Source organism: Lactuca virosa, chromosome 1 (assembly GCF_052849685.1).
Source record: "Lactuca virosa cultivar CGN04683 chromosome 1, Lactuca_virosa_CGN04683_v6, whole genome shotgun sequence".
In the NCBI taxonomy this organism is placed as follows: Eukaryota; Viridiplantae; Streptophyta; class Magnoliopsida; order Asterales; family Asteraceae; genus Lactuca; species Lactuca virosa.
Window position 1 is genome coordinate 249,800,567 of NC_136426.1, and position 17,943 is coordinate 249,818,509.

General features: G+C 34.7%; 1 protein-coding gene across 1 annotated transcript; it reads right to left on the bottom strand.

Annotated features, from left to right (window-relative positions):
* Positions 1–16,345: 16,345 nt before the first annotated feature.
* LOC145165983 (zeatin O-glucosyltransferase-like) lies at positions 16,346–17,943 on the bottom strand. The gene has a single exon (XM_079084910.1). It carries the CDS (start codon positions 17,884–17,886, stop codon positions 16,468–16,470), a length of 1,419 nt encoding a protein of 472 aa, XP_078941036.1. The 5' UTR covers positions 17,887–17,943; the 3' UTR covers positions 16,346–16,467.

The window sequence follows — 17,943 nt, forward strand, 5'->3', positions numbered from 1 at the left end:
ATATGGTATGAATTAATAAGTCATGCACACCATTTTGGACTAGATAAATTCTTTTGTCTTTTACCAAAAAGTTAAAGTTTATATTTTATAAACTTGGTTTATAAAATATAAAAGGATTTTGTCTTCTTTTGTCTTTATAATTTTGAAATATGGCTAGACAAAAGAGATTATGGGCTCTTCATTTGTTTAAGGAAAAGAACACTCCTCTAAAAAGAAAAGCATGGAAAATTTGATTAAAATAAGGAGTGATGGTCTTTTGATTAATTTATTCAAAAGAAAGGCATGGCTTGAAGCATGAGGAACACATAGGCTTTGAGGGCATGGGTTCTTAAAGTGTTAAGAACTTATGGACCAAAGATTTTCTATAAAAAGTGAGGCTTTCATTCTCTTGTCTTAACCCATGTAAAAAATCCAAAATTTGTTCTCTTCATCTCACTCTCTCTATTTTTGTTAAGAACACATGAAGATTACTTCACTTTATGTTCTTATTTTGATAAGAACATAAAGCTTAAGAGTCTTAAGAATTTTATACAAAAGAAATAGCATTATACATCAAGTTGATATATTGTTGGTGTCTCTAAAGTTCATCATTCTCCATCAACTTCCAAGCCTCCCAAGAGGATCCAAAGAACTACAAATATTGTAATTTTATCCATCTTCTTCTTTGGTGCTTTTTTCTTTCCAAACTTTTTAAGATGATCCTTAGTGGGTTTAACTTGTTTATGTTTCGTATAAAAACAAGTTCATACATATTTTCTTTGACAACTTTTTTATTTGTTATTTTATGTGACAAAAGTTTCATGCATCTTTTCTCATTTAAAGTTGTCTTAGAGAAACAAAGGTTGTTTAATGTGTATGTTGATATGTATGATGTGCATAAACTAGTCAAGGACCATTGTGTTTGTTGTGTTGTTGTGTTGGTTGTTTTTATTATAATATGGTTGTAATATTTATTTATTCATATGATATGTAATAAATTAAATAGATTAGTTTTCTTGGTTTATTTTGTAAAGTAATAGATTGGTTTTTAGAAATAATTTAATTGTACAAAAATGTAACAAGAAATGAAGATGGAGCCATTTTTTGAAGAACAAAAGGTAAATTTCGGCCTTAATAAGTGTACAACATTGTTAGTGACAGTTTTCTGAAAAGTGTCGTTGAAACTGTCATTGAAGGCTATTGCAAAAGGGTTGTTGGTCCTGATGCAACACTTTCTGCAACCTTTTCTGAAAAGTGTTGCATGTTGTTGAATTATTTACTTTTCAGGAAGTTTTTCTAACTTCCCAAGCAATGGACGTTTTATCAAGTGGGAGCTTCAACAACAACATTACAAGAAGATTTTTTGATCCTTTAGGAATGTGAAGTGAATTATGAACATTGGTTTGGCATGCGGAATTAAAGAACACGGTGATTTCGGTGTTTAAGAGATGCATTCGATTATGTAAGGTGTTAAAAAAAGGATCTAGATCTAAATCTACATAATTAACACACACTAACACTCTCAATTTTACATCTCTCAAGCACCAAAATCACCGTGTTCTCTGTGTGTCCTTTAATTCCGCATGCCAAACCAATGTTCATAATTCACTTCAATTGGTATCAGAGCGAGTCTTTGAAGATCAACATGATTTTTTGAACAAACGATTCTTAGTTTGGCTAAATTCATCACAATTGGAGCATTTATGGTGAGTCTCTCTATGATCTCTCTAAATCTCGTTGATTCGTGCGTTGCGTTCTTGAATTTTTGATCACTTTGACTCATTGGATCAAATTTATTTTGAAAAACCCACTTGTTATGTTCCATTAACTTTTTCGTTGATCAAAGCCTGATCCAATCTCATATTCGTTTGTTCGATTCGATTATCAAATTGCAGTTGTTCATTTGAATTGAGTTATAAGCCCAAATTCATTGTGATCTCTTTTTTTTATTAAGCCCAAATTCATAATATTTTACTGTTCATAAATGAAATTTGATCCCAATTCATATTCTTATTTGATAATTTCGATATGTTTGATGATCAAGAGCCCAAAATTTTCATTTGTTTAAGATCCAAAACAACTCGTTACTGTTTATAATTCTTGAGCCCATACAAATTTCTTATTTTATCCGATATCATAATTGTGTGAGCCCAAATTCGATTACAACGTATGGTTTATCGAACTTGTCCCTGATTTAGTCACACGCTTTAAATGGTTGTACCATAGAACTCATACACATCTGTTCTTATTTCTTAATCGATTGCATTTGATTATTCTTCTCGTTTTCTCGATAATTTTTTCCTTCTTTCTTTTGGTTGATGTCGATTAATAATCAGATAATGTATTACGATTTCATGTGATTTGGGACATGATGAAATGGATTTCATACAAGTTCAAGTGAAGAAATCGTCAAATTTGATGTTTGATTTTGATGAACTTGTACAAAGAACACATGAATGTGATGATAAACTGTTGGATAATCATGTTTTGATCCAAAATTTGGTGTTTGAATCATCCATTTGCTGTTTGTTCATCTTTGACTTCGAAAAGTCAAACACAGCAAAAAGTCAAACTTTTTAAGTGATGAATCGAAGAATTGGAGGTTGAAATCGTTGGATTTGAGTTGAATACGAGCTATGGGTGTCGAAATCAAGTCTAATTTGGGATTTAATTTCGAAGTTGGATGGATTTTGTTCTTGATGACGAAAGCTACGATGTCGATGGGATCGTATGATTTAGTAATGAAATCAATTTTACGAAGTAAGATGTGCGATTGGTTATTTCGAAGTGATTTCGCCAATGTCGATTTCAAATGGGTTAAGGATAAGAGGCTAATTTCGAAGAACTTAAGCCATGGAGTCGACTGGGACCTAAAATCGAAATTGAATTCGTGATTAAGGGTCAAACAATTGTTTTGGAATGAGTTTGCAATCTGTGGTCTTGTTTGGAGTGGAGATGTCGAACAAAACTTTGGAAAGAATTCGATTTTGATGTCAAGGCTTGAAAAGCGAATTGTTGAACTGGAAAAGCGAAGGTTGGTTTGAAGGACAAACTGGGTTTGATATTGTGATTCAAAATGGGAAGGTTTTGGTTCGTGATCAACAGGAACAATTATGGAGTCGGATTTGATTGGGTTAGGTGTCGCACATGTGAGGCTGATTTCGAAGAATCCAGATTTTGGTGTCAACGGATTGGAAGTGTCAATGTTGCGAAATTTTTTGCCTTATTGTCAAAAATTTGAGCATCGATGTTGACTAACAAAGTTTTGAGTTCACTGGGTAACGAATGGAGAAGATAATGGAAAAGTTTCGAAATTGAACCCTAAAGTTTTGAAAGTTTTACACTTTAGCCTACATTTGAAAGTTGGACAAAATTTCGACAGTTTGGAAGAAATAAGGCAGAATTTTCGAATTGGTCCCTGCAACTTTCGAAAGTTTGACAGTTTTTACCCACCTTCGAAAGTTGGATTAATTTTCGACATTTTGGGACAAAATGCATAATTTTCAAAAAGAGTCCCTGAAGTTTCGAAAATTTGGCTGGTCATACCCAATTTCGAAAATGTGGTTACAATTGAGAAATTAGATATTTTTCAAATCAGACCCCTGCAGTTAATGCGAATTGACGCTTTCTACCCAGTTTCGCAAATGGGGGAGAGTTTTGCATTTTTGGCTGTTTTGGGCACACCGGGTCACTGCAGAATTTTAAAATTGACAATTTCTACCCAATTTTAAGAAATTTTGTCAAAGGTGGTCCGTGAACGAAGCTAAAAATTGAAGATTTTTTGGATTTTCCGGATTGAAGCAAAATGTTTATGCCATGCGTTAAGGGGGAGTTGTGGTTAGAAAAATTCCGAATAGAGCACTTTCTCATTCCTTTCTTGGTTTTATAATCATTTTTCGATTATAAAAAGGGGGAGAGATTTATATGGAAATTCGAAAGTTGAATTTTTCATATTACGCGGACTTGAAGACCAAAGGGAGCTCGAGTATTTGAAGTTTATGAAATGACTCGATTGGAAATTTGGAAGTCATTTCGGTTCATGATGGGTTTGAATTTATTGAAGATTTTTGGGATGTGCTTTTATGCTCAACTTTAGGGTGATTATTTGGAGGTTGAGAAACTCCTAATTATCTGTTGGTGCTCGGTTTGTATGGTCTCGCATTCTAGAACCCGGATTGAAAAATCATTGAAGAATTGAAGAATTGAAGATTTGAAGTTCATCTGTACATATGTCATGTTTGAGGTTCGATTCGCGTAGTTGCTTGATTTTGGAAGATTTGAAGTAGGTCATCCATTCCTAACTTTGAGGGGGAGAATGTTGGGTACAAAGTTATCCATGTATGACTTTGTAAATGGTTTGACTTTTGTAGACCCACTTGCATGTGGTAAATTAGCATTGTGACATGAGAGATAGATAGAGAGAGAGAGAGAGATGTAAACACCTCTATATAAGGTGGGTTCATACCACTTATAGAGGTGTGCTTGAGAGATGTAGTTCATAGTGATTAGTGAGTGAGGTATTTATGGAGTTCTAGATCTAGTACCTTTTTTGTACTCATTTACTATGATCGAATACACCTTTTAGCACCCAAATCACCATGTTCTTTGTGTTGTCTTACAAAAATGTCATTAGTTGGTTATGTTTATGCATATATAATTTTATGCATGTTTGTATTGTTTATTTTATGCAATTGTTATGTGTGGTTGATAAATTAGTTTTTTCACATGCGAAATTTTTTTTTGGACAAAATAAACATCACATGCACTTTGGTTTTCAAAATTTATAATGTGGACATAAGATATAACAAGTTATTGCTTTAAAATAAAATCCGGTTTTATAAAAATGTTAATAACATGAAATGTTGAAATACTCAATTATAAGTTTTAAAATGGTAATTTTTATAACTTATACAAACTCCAAATATATAAGTAATAAAATGAAGTTTTATTAAATATATAAAATGTTCAAATGCACTCAAAATTAATATCGGTTATTAAAATTGAATCGTGTCAAATTATATAAAAACTAGCTTTTTATATAGAACTTTTGAAGGTGATTTTCTTTTGAAAAATTGGTACCATGGTTTATTCTATGCATGTAATAACCATGATTTCATATGTTTTTAAAATTAGAATTATAAAACATATAAAAGACCCTTTTTACAAACCTCAAATCTATGCAATCCATTTTGAAGAACACTCACACATCTCTTGTATGCACTGGTGGGATAAATGATACATAACCTCTTAGTGTTATCTTTTGATGGCCAGGGTATCTTTGCGATTTCTATAACCAAGTTAGAGGCATATTACAAATGTTTTTCAAATTGGACGAATTGATCGGAAATGTTTTGTGATAAAGGATACATAAGCAAGAGAGTTCTGAGACATAGATGGGATCAAACATGTCTAATTAAATTTGTTATTAGCGATCCCATAAATCTAGGAATTATATAGTAAGATATAATTGATAATCTATATATCTATCAAGTTGAGTTCTATTGGATGGGATAAAGGATACCTAACCATTTATTTGTTTTGCAACTTGAATCCTAGACTTTGATAACTAATGTTTTTGGAAAATAAAAGGATATTGATTATCAAAGAGTTTAAATATTGATAATACTAAATGAATTTTGTTAAAATTTTGTAGTTAAATAACCCATTGTCATTACCATGAATTGCCATTTTCTTTAATGACTTAATGAAACAATAACATTCACTAGATACAACTTCAATGAATGGGTTCATGTCTTAAGAGACTATCTCGTGAGAGATATTGAAATTGTATACACTTAAAGGTCCAAGTCCTAAACTATTGGCTTTGAGCAATAAGCTTGAACATGATACCTAGTAAAGGCATCACCGTGATGTTATAGATATTTCTAACATCAAACTAGGAATAGTTCAAAGCCCAAAAGAGTCACCTTATATGATCTACGAGGCCCATGTTTTATGGACTGGACACCTTTAAGCCCAAGAAATCCAATAAGGCCCACATAGATGGTTCTTGTTTCTTTTATGGGGAACTGGAAGAGGATCTACTCATTTTATCTGGAAAGAAAGTTTAGAAGAGACTAGTATTTTAGGTATCTACTAGATAGACTCATACTTTTCATCACTTAGGTACTTGGTACTTAAATGTTAATCTAATATTTGTAATTGGCTTGCACATATTTACAAAATAGTAACCAGCTGAGCACAATCAAGTTGGAACTACACTCTCGGAGTCTAGTTTATTATGCTTGGAACATAATGTACTTGTAATATAAAAGAATGCTTGTTTTGGAACAATGTATGTTTTAATTTACCTTGCCTAAATATATGTCTCAGTTTAATTTATGAATGATTGATTATTTACTTAAATCGTTTTTCATAACAATCACCATCATATTCGGAAATGATTAAAATTCTTTTATGAGACTAGATATCTTAATAAGAATTATAAAGTAAATATCAATGTTTTATAAATAACAAGTTCTATATGCAAAATACTTTTGACTTAAACTTGTTTTAAATTAAACTCATCTTTGACATTGTTATCTTTGTTATATAAATGACATTCACATATTCCAACTTCAAGGAAGGGATCTTTGAAGGCAAATAATGTAGTTTATTTGACATATGTAAATCTTATTTATATATAAAGGATTCCTAATGATATTCTCAATAAGTATTAGAGAAAATAAATTATTAAGGAACTATACACTATGGTGTATGACTTCCTTATTAATGAATGTCAAAAATATATCATAAGATACCAAATCAACTTTATTAACAACTATAGTATTTATAAATTATATTTTACATGGTAAAACATAATTGTGAAATCTTTGTTTAAGTTTTCAAATATAAAGTTGAAGTACAAACCGGTAAGAACTCTCTAAGGCCTTAATGATAATAAATGATGAATTAAATCTTACTTGGTATGATTTTCTTTCTAATCGGTAGAAATGTCCTCATTTTATTTCATTGGGATAACACCAAGAACACTACCGATTGTACCTTGAGTACAAACACCAACTAACTAGTACATATAACATTTTCTTTATAAGATTTTATATGGAAAGGCTCCATCTCTATCTTATTAAATGTTTTATGGAGATAAAGCCTATGTTGGACTAAAGCATTTTAACCGAAAATCTACTAAATACATATTTGTATATAATACTCTAAATGTGGCTTAGATTATTATAAGCAAACCCACCAAGAATAAGTTTTTCTTATTCCTCTGATAGTTGAGTTAGCAGAAAGAAAGTTTCTAATGACAAAGCAAGTGGGAGGTACATGGAACTTGAAGCAGCTCAAGAAGCATAGCCTGATGTAGTAACAGCTGGAACTAGTTTTAACAAGGGATTGTTAAACGTGAATAACAGCTATTCATAAACACAACTTGTTCGCATTAGTGGTAAAAATCATCTATGACTTGAGAAGTGTGGAATCTCTCATTGATGATCTTTTATTGCTGGTTTCTAGAAAATCCATCAAATACCAAGATGACATGTCAGATCTCGAATCTGATTAATGACTAAGAGTCATGAACATGAGATGTAATCTATGTATTATAATCAAGTATGGTCTTGAATGAACTTTCTCTCTATAGCAAGGCTAGAAGAAGTAAGTGATTCTTCTAGAAAAAATACATTACATGGATAATTATACACATTTAAAGAAAGACTTGTTATAAAAGGACTTTCTCATGCTCATGTCATTGAGTATGGTCCTTATCGTACTCAAGACATTGACTATGATCAAACATTTTCACAAGTAGCTATGATTAGATCAACAAGGATATTATTTACTATAAATTCATATTCTCAATATGAGATATAGCAAATAGATTCAAGAAAGGTTTATTTTCTTAATAGAAATCTACTAGAAGATATCTATATATATTAGCCTGGAGGTTTTCATAATTCATGTTATCCTAACAAAATGTATAGAGCTTGAGATCCACTTGTGGATATAAAGCAAACATCTCAATGTTGCAATCATCATTTTAATGTAAAACTATAAGGTATTATTTTAAATCAAAATGAATAGAACATGTGTGTTTATAAGAACTAGTGGGAGCATAGTGACATTCCTAATCATGTATGCATGAGACATACTTAATCATAATAAATTATACTCTGGCCATGCCAGGCTTTTTCACCTTGACTCGGAATGTGTTTCTAAAATGAAAGACTTAGGAAGGACAAGATACATTCTTGGAATGTAAAATCTATAGAGATAAATGAATGTTAAAAGTTTTATATCCTTTTTAATATATTGACAATGCCTTGAAAGAGATCAAGATAAAAGATTCATTTGGAGGAACCTTTACACTGTCACATGGAACTGACTTTGAGCCAGCCTCAAAAGAATCTAACTCATGGGTTTGAACTAGCTGAAACGATTTCTATTCAATTTGCTTGGCAAATAAATCCGTCATTTATGCCATATTATGCATAAGACTTGGTATATAATCATGTTATGAACATATCTTAATATACCAACCAGATACATGGTTAAGTCACCAGATGACTATAACAACATTCTATGAGTACTTTAAAAGAACTAAGAGAATGTATATGAGACAATTAGTTTAGAAGAAAATATTCATGTAAAGAGCTACATAAGATTCTGATTTCTAAGCAAATATGGGTAATTATGAATTATAATTAGATTATGACTTCATTGTGGGATTAAGAGTAAGTTTTGTTGGAATAAGGTCCAACAAAAACAAAATGACACAATATACTACAAAATAAGAATACACTACTTTATAAGTTGAAATCTAATATGATTGGATGAATGAGTTCATTGAAAAACTATGTTGATTTATTCCATTCAAGAATCATATAGAAATCTTTATGATGTCATGAGTATACTTAATCAAGCTAAGAAACTCTATGTCACAAAAGAACACCAATCATATACTCCATGATATTTAACTATGCCTAGAGTAAAGTCAAATATGGAGATAATAGTATTCACAGAAATCACACAAATTAATTTTAGTCAAACCCATTAATTATGCCTTTCTTCTAAAGCTTAGTATGAATGGTCACACTTGAGCTATAAGACTTTATTATTCTAGAAATGGGATTTTGAGTTCGATTTAGTATTTGGATATTGGAACATTATGACAACAACTATTATATAATGTTTTGATATACTGGGATATGATCATAACATCAATACTTGTTGTGTTCTATAATGACATGTTTAATCCATGAATAATGTTATTATTCTAAAAGTTCATAGTCGGTTATAATTGTTCTAGAAATGGGATTTTGATTTGGATTTCGTATTTGGATATTGGAACATTATGAGAACAACTATTATATAATGTTTTGATAGACTAGGATATGATCATAACATCAATACTTGTTGTGTTCTATGCCATTCAAGAATGACATAGAAATCTTTATGACGTCGTGAGTATACTTAATCAAGCTAAGAAACTCTATGTCGCAAAAGAACACCAATCATATACTCCATGATATTTAACTATACCTAGAGTAAAGTCAAATATGGAGATGATAGTATTAACATAAATCACACAAATTAATTTTAGTCAAACCCATTAATTAAGCCTTTCTTCTAAATCTAAGTATGAATGGTCACACTTTAGCTATAAGACTTTATTATTTTAGAAATGGGATTTTGATTTGGATTTAGTATTTGGGTATTGGAACATTATGACAACAACTATTATTTAATGTTTTGATATACTGAGATATGATCATAACATCAATACTTGTTGTGTTCTTTAATAACATGTTTAATCCATGAATAATGTTATTATTCTAAAAGTTCATAGTTGGTTATAATTGTGGGAGAAATTATGAAGTAAGACTAATATGAATCAGATTGGTTGACTTTCACTAAATGAAGGTAGGCAATGGGTTGTAACCAAGTTTCATAGGTACTTGTCAGAGAACTGGTATTGAATTGACCCGCATCAAGATCATCTTATGGATCGCTATCATGAATGATACTTGATTAAAAGGTACTATCTTTGTATCCTTAACACCTGAGATACATAGTGGGACTTAAGTGTAGGGTGTACTGTGCTTAAATATGCTCAACCGTTGGTCCTTAATCGGGCAGTTATAAAAGCCATTTTTAGGTATGGTATGAACTATGCAAGAGGCTTATGTAGTCAAGATGGGATTTGTTCCTCTTATGTGTTAAAAGTTAGACATCTAAGGCACCTTACCAACTTTGAACACCATATGAGATTGATTGCGATCTGTATCTCATGTTTAACATGATGTCTGTGACAAAGGGATAACTGATAAACTTACCTTATACACTAATTGTAGCTTGGAGATTTTTGGTAACTGGGCGTTGATAGAATGGCACAAAGTCATATATTGATAGGGGCAGTGAAATGTTGTTAGACGTTCACCACTATTTATATCAATCTAATATGAATCTTGCGTAAGTGGGAGATTGAAAGATCTAGTATGCTCAAGAATCATATTAAAATGTTATTTCTAATTAATATATGATACTAATGGTGTAACATCCGGATTCCCAGATATCCTATTTTAAGTATTTTATATTGAGTTTTAGAGGGGGGGACTCGGCGAGTAGGCGCCCAGACTCGCCGAGTTGGATCGCGATGTGTTGGCCTGATTTAATGAAGGACTCGACGAGTCCATTCGTGGGCTCGGCGAGTCCACACTGTTTAATGTAACCCTAATACCTCGGGTTTGGGACCTATTTAAGGACCCTTATAGCCACCATTTGCGGCTACCAGACCCTTGAGAGAAACCCTATTAGTGCTTGAGCGTTTGAGAGAGAGAAGAAGCCATTATTGGACCTTTGTGGGTTGATTTTGCAAGAAGAATTTGATTCCAGCTTAGAGGAGGCCAAGGAGGTTGCACATTTGTGGTTTTCAAGCAAAGGGCATCATCTTTGAGGTAGCATATCGATCCTCTTTCTGTTTTGATAAAGAATCCATGGATCTAGGGTTTTCTATACCCTTCATTGGGATGATTTGTTGGAGATATGGTCCCTTATCATGTTTAGGCTTCAGATCTGAACCCATAGTGGTCCAGAGGACCTTATCCATCTTGATTTATGATGAGATATGAAAGAAATGGACTTAGGATGTTGTATTTGGGGCTAAATCATGAAGTAGAGTCATTTGGACGTTGCATGAGTATCAAGTTCGAACCTTTACGTGTTTATTGAGCTTGGGAAGGTTAGATCTATGGATTAGAGGAACATATCTGACCTCAGAAGGTCATTTGAGTGTGAGCATGGAATGAACTCGCCGAGTCCATGAGCAGAATCGACGAGTCGAGTCGGGTTGCCCCGCGACTCGCGACCTGTGACGACCCGTAGATTATAAGGTTGACTCAGCGAGTCAAGGGAGGACCAGGGGCGTAGAGGGCAGGCGTGTACTCGCCGAGTCACCCTAGTGCACTCGGCGAGTCGGGTCAAAGTTGACCGTTGACTTTCGTTGATTTTAGGGTTCTGGTCAAGGCTGATTCAGGAGAGTTCAGGGAAGGGTAGAATGGCCTTCTACCCAGTCTGTAGAGATGAGATCATGAGAGAGTATTGATCGGGAATGTTATTTGAATAATAGGAGGAGGCTAAGTCGGGACGTTGAGCACGAGAGGTTATCCGACTTCATTGAGGTGAGTTTTCTCACTATACTGTACCTGGAAGGATACCTATGTGTGACCGGAAGGTCTTGTATGCTATGATGTATGTGCTATATGCGGTTATGTGATATGTATGTTTGATGTATGCTATGAATGATAAGGACCGGAAGGTCAAGATGATATGTATGTAGGTGCTATGTATGTTACGTATGGTAAGGACCGGAAGGTCGAGATGATATGGGCCGGAAGGTCAAGAGGGTACGGACCCGAAGGTCTACCAGGATTTGGGACGGAAGTCCCCTGAGACACACGGATCGGAAGATCCTACAGAGTTGTGGCCTGGAAAGGCGTATGTGGTGTATGAGGTATTTTGGGGAACGCACTAAGCGTTTATGCTTACAGTTGTTGTGTGATGTGTTTCAGGTACTAGCGAGGATCGCGGGAAGGCGTCGACATGATCCGTACACACTTATGGAGTTTATGATATCGAGATCTTGGGACATGTTTTGTTATGTTACAGTGGACACATTATTTTTTTATGATTATCGTGGGAATGAATGAATGTTTTCAAATGAAAAATTGTTTTGAAAAATTACGTTGTTACAAATGGGTCACACTAACAACAACTTGATATAATTGATTATTTATTAGAAATTGGTTTTAATAAGTATTCAATAAACTCTTATAACCAAATTGGAAATTATTTTTTTCTAGGAAATAATATTTTTTTAGTAGCAAGTAACATCATGTAATTCATATGATATGAATTAATACGTCATGCACAACATTTTGGACTAGATAAATTCTTTTGTCTTTTACCAAAAAAGTTAAAGTTTATATTTTATAAACTTGGTTTATAAAATATAAAAGGTCTTTGTCTTCTTTTGCCTTTATAATTTCGAAATATGGCTAGACAAAAGAGAGTATGGGCTCTTCATTTGTTTAATGAAAGAAACACTCCTCTAAAAAGACAAACATGGAAAATATGATTAAAATAAGGAGTGATGGTCTTTTGATTAATTTATTCAAAAGAAAGGCATGGCTTGAAGCATGGGGAACACATAGGCTTTAGAGGCATGAGTTATTAAAGTGTCAACAACTTATGGACTAAAGATTTTCTATATAAAGTGAGGCTTTCATTCTCTTGTCTTAACCCATGCAAAAAAAATTCGAAATTTGTTCTCTTCATCTCACTCAATCTAGTTTTGTTAAGAACACATGAAGATTACTTGCTTCTTGATGCTCTCTTTATGTTCTTATTTTTATAAGAACATAAAGCTTAAGAGTCTTAAGAGTTTTATACAAAAGAAATAGCATTCTACATCAAGTTGATATATTGTTGGTGTCTCTAAGGTTCATCATTCTCCATCAACTTCCAAGCCTCCCAAGAGGATCCAAAGAACTACAAATGTTGTAATTTTGTCCCTCTGCTTCTTTGGTGCTTGTTTTATTTCCAAACTTTGTAAGATGATCCTTGGTGGGTTTAACTTGTTTATGTTATTCAAAAATTATAAGTCTTCCATTGCTAGAATCTCAAGTTTTTGAAAATAGTTTTTGAATAAAAACCCAACAGACGGGCCCGATGCCGAGCGGGGCCCGATGATTATATTGTATGCTATTTATCTTTGTGATTTTTATGCATGTGTTTATGTGTTTGTATGTATACCGGGCGGGGCCTGATGTCAGGCGCGGCCTGATGACTGACAGATCTGTTCCGAGCGGGGCCCGATGTCGAGCGGGGCTCAATGACGGGCGGGGCCTATTATATGTTTAATATGTATGGTATGTGGTATTTTGAGGAACTCACTAAGTTTTATGCTTACGGTTTTCAGTTTATGTTTCGGGTACTTTTGGTTCGAAGGGGAAAAGCCTGGGATGATTGAAGTGTACACACCACATCGCTCCGCATTTTATATTACTCTGATGTTTTTGGATGTTATTGATACAATTTGATTCACTATGGTTTTGATGATGTTGTTTTGGATAATGATTTTATTAATTTAAAAATCGAAATTTTTAGTCTTAAATTTTGGGACGTTACACACTTCTATTTCGGATTCCATAGTAGACTTATTTCCTGATTAAAAAACTGATCCTAAACACACTTTAAGATACTAATATGGGTCTATATATGTGTAAAACAAAAAATAAATACAAAAATAGATATTCCAAACTTGTTCTTCGTATCCCGGATAAGATCTACGGATTCCGGAATACATTTAATTGTTTGTAAAGTTAAATGCAAGTAAACTTAAAGAGTAGAACCCACGTGGTTTGATTAATCCATGATTAAAACTCTATCCGAAGTACGGGTAGAACGACCTTTCGAAATTTAAAATCTGCAATGTTTATTCTAGATTTTTGTGTGTGGGGCCCATATATGTAGCATTAGGCTACAGTACTGGGCTTGGCACGTTTTTGTCTGGTCCGGAATGGCCATTCCGGAAATCGTGGTTAGTTTTCTAAAAAACAATTGGTTATTTTTGTGAACCGTAAACTAAAATATGGTTAGATTTCTCAATTCCCCTTTAATTTATTTAATTTATTGTGTAGTTGATCCTTGACCCATGTAAATTATCTAGTTTACCCTTATGTATTTATTTGAACTTTACTTTTTTTTTATTTATTCTATTTATTATTATTAAATAGAGCCCTACCTACCCAACATCTCTCGATCTCCCCCACCCCAAACCCATCGTTTTCATCTCTCCTTTCCTTCTCAAACCTCATTCCCTTTCTCCTATTATGTTTTTACCGGGTGAGATCTCTTTTGTTACCGGGTAAGACCTAGGGGTGCCCAATCATACAGTTTTGTCGTGTTTTTAGCTGATACTTCACGACTATTTATTATATAACACGAACGCGATGTTGTATTTTGTTTTACTAATACGAAATGACCCGATTAAAACACAATAAAAATGACAAACATGGAAAAGATAACATAAAATATGCCTTTAGTTCATTTAATTCATGATTAATTATAGGAAACACGAAAAACACAACAAACATGTTAAAATATCATACCAATTTCGTTTTAAATTTTGAAAACAAACATGACACAACGTCGTGTTTTTTACCCTTGACATGAACACGAGATGAATACAATTTTGAAGTTTAATTTCATCCCAATTTTGTTTTATGTCTTGTATTTTTGTCGTGTTTTGCTATGGATTCCTACTCCTAGTGAGACCACACATCTACTGTCAATACCTACCTACCACTACTACATTGTATTCGATCGTAAAGTGGAGAAAGCGATAGAGAAATTGGGTTGTCAAAGACGGAAGATGGTGAATGGAACGAGAACACATAAACATCTTGTGTGTTCGATTACAGAACCGAGAGAAGGAGAGGTAGAGAAATTGGAGTTTGTTTCTTGTACCGACAAAATTCCAACATAAACAATTCACGTTTCTTTCATGCTTCAGAGCAGCCACCATTTTCAACTCTGCCGAAAAACATATATACTGTTCTCATGAAGATGAATGAGATTGTGTTGATCCTAAGGACTGTAGCGATGTTGCAAGGTTTCTATAATGATGGGTTATGATCTATACAACGATGGTGGAAGAATTTTCCCGATTTGGTTACCATAATGCCTTCAATAACGGAGTTCTCATTCATGTGTTATGTAAAAGGAAAATATCAAATTACAGACTTGAGTTCTATATAAAGATTGTGGAAACTAGTCATTGTCCTGATTTGGTTACCATTTGTCTTTATTGGGAACAATAGTTTTCTCATAAAAGGCACTAAAGAGGAAGAAAAAGAAGCAGTGTATCAAGCAAACGAATAAAACCAAGTTCATCAAATGTGCAACCAAGTTAGTCATGAATTGTGTAGTGATGAGTTAGTGCAAGCAGGAACAAATCTTTTTAATTTAAATTGTGAGAGTGGAAGAATCTCTAAAGTTGTAACCTATATTGCAGTTCTTTAAGAATTTTGCCATGATCAAAAGCTCGATGATGTAGCTATGATTTTTTAGAAAATAAAAAGTCTAAAGTCTAATCCTAAACTTAAATATTTGTCCGCAATATGACTTGAACCCTCAACCCTTTAGGGTAGGAATACATTTTCAAAAACCTGATACCGCTAGGTCATAGGTCCTTTGATGTGTTTGTGTGTATGTGTGTGTGTTTTGTTTAATCCATAGCAAACCTTTTCGAGATCGCGGGTTGATGATTGATGATTAGGAATTCGATTTTAGAAAGTTTAGAGATGTATAGCCACATCAATTTTTTTTATTTAGATGTGAAATAGACAAAATAAAAAGTTTAATACCCTATTTAGCATTTCAATGGGGGCTTTATGACGCTGAAGTTCCTAAAAATAACATCAATGATCTTTTAAACCAAAACATTAGTACATAAAGACATTTCAATTCAAGCTTTTTCTTTTTACTAAACCTAAAAGCTCTTATGATCTCTCATAAATTTGATGACAAACACACCATTAGTATATATGACAATTGTTAGTCAAAGACACTTACACCCACTTCGCAGACCCCTTCGACAAGAAGATGAATGTCGAACACACAATTAGTATATATGACAACTTTTAGTCAAAAGACACTAACACCCTCTTCTCAAAACCCTTCCACACTCCACAAGTAGATGAATATGAATGTGCCATTTTCTTCTTCCCCTACTACTACCTAAATCCTATAAAAATCAGAGGGATGTAAGGTTGGCAGCCCCTATTGAGGATAGAAACACATTTCTCGACGATGACCTCCTAAAAAACTAAGACAAATAAATAAATAACTAAAAGATGTCTTGTTTGTGCTTCACACAATCTATAAACATAAATAATACTCCAATAGTATATGGGGAAGACATTTTTTCTTATAAGGATACACAAATAGAGAGCATATTCTAATGAACTACTCTGCAGAAATGTGTAAGGTCTGCGTATGTCTGGTTATATGAGAAATAAACGAATCCATCTCTAAACGGCGTACTCCACCTTCCGTCACCGATCTTTTGACGTTATCCCCCAACCTGGTGGCTCTCCTCCGCATCTCCTCCCCTTCCTCCGAACCCATCAGTCTCTTAACGGCCTCTTCCACCGCCACCGCCGTCACCAACTCCTTCCTCCGCTCCCAATCCTTCACCACCACACCAATTCCAAGAACATCCGTAATCAGAAACGCATTTCTCGGCTGATCGGAGTGCATCGGCCATGTCGCCATTGGCACTCCCATCGATATACTCTCCATGCTCGAATTCCATCCACAATGACTCATAAATCCTCCCGTCGCAAAATGCCCCAAAATCTCCAGTTGAGGTGCCCACCGCCGCTCAATCAAACCTCTCCCGTTAACCCTCTCTTCAAACCCATCGGGCAATCGAACCATCGTATCGCCGCCGCCGGAATTGCCCACATCCGCCATGTCTGCTGCTCGAACCACCCAGATAAACCTCTGTTCGCTTCTCTCTAAGCCGATAGCCAATTCCCTAATTTGATCATCGCTGAAGGTGGTCGTCGTTCCGAAAGAAACGTAAATGACAGAATTAACAGGTTGATTGTCAAGCCATTGCAAGCATCTGTGGCGGGTTTCTAAAGGTGTCACATCGGATGGAATTTGGACGGGATTAACCGGTCCAATAGCCCATATCTTCTTCTTCTTCCCGGAGATCTCTTCTCTCTCTAGATATTCGATGAATTCGCCTTCGATGGCTCTCGAGGAATCGAATAACTCGCCGACGGCGAGATTCATGTGGGCTTGTTGAAGTTTTGTGAATTTTTTGAACTCCGGAGTGGTAGTTTCACTTTGAGAAGGAAGGCGGTTTAGCAAATTCCGGTCAACCGGAAAAGGTCTGCCGGCTTTCTCCCAGAAATCCCAGAAGGTGTAGAAGACGGAGAGTGGACGGAAGTTGTATGTCTCGGCGTTTGGTATCGATTTGACGTCTTGAACGACGTATGACATTAGAGAGTCGTGGATGACGGCGACTCTGGTAGCTGTTTGTGAGAGGGAAAGAATAAGATCGGCGACAGGGCAGCGGAGATGGAGGGTGGAGTCGAAGGAGGATTGGAGGTGGGAAGGGAAGGGGATGGAGGAGTTTGGAGGAGGGGTAGTAAAGGGAGGTGTTGGGAATTCGTGAAAGTGGATGTGATTGTTATCGGAGAAACTGTGGTGGCGGGCTCGGGCTTGGCGGAGGTGAGCGGCTGTGGAGACGAAGTGTACGGGAATGTCGTAGGTTGATATGAAACCGGAGAGGTGGAGAAGCTGGTTGAGGTGACCGTGTGCTACGAACGGCACCATCACCACCACCACACGGGTTTGGTCGCTGCCGGTCATCTTGGGTTTTTGTTTATCCGCCGGAGCTCTAACTAGACTTTTATCGTACTGGTTGAT

What these genes read in the sequence shown, in the direction of transcription:
- LOC145165983 (XM_079084910.1), bottom strand. Translation starts at nt 17,886, where the DNA reads ATGACCGGCAGCGACCAAACCCGTGTGGTGGTGGTGATGGTGCCGTTC.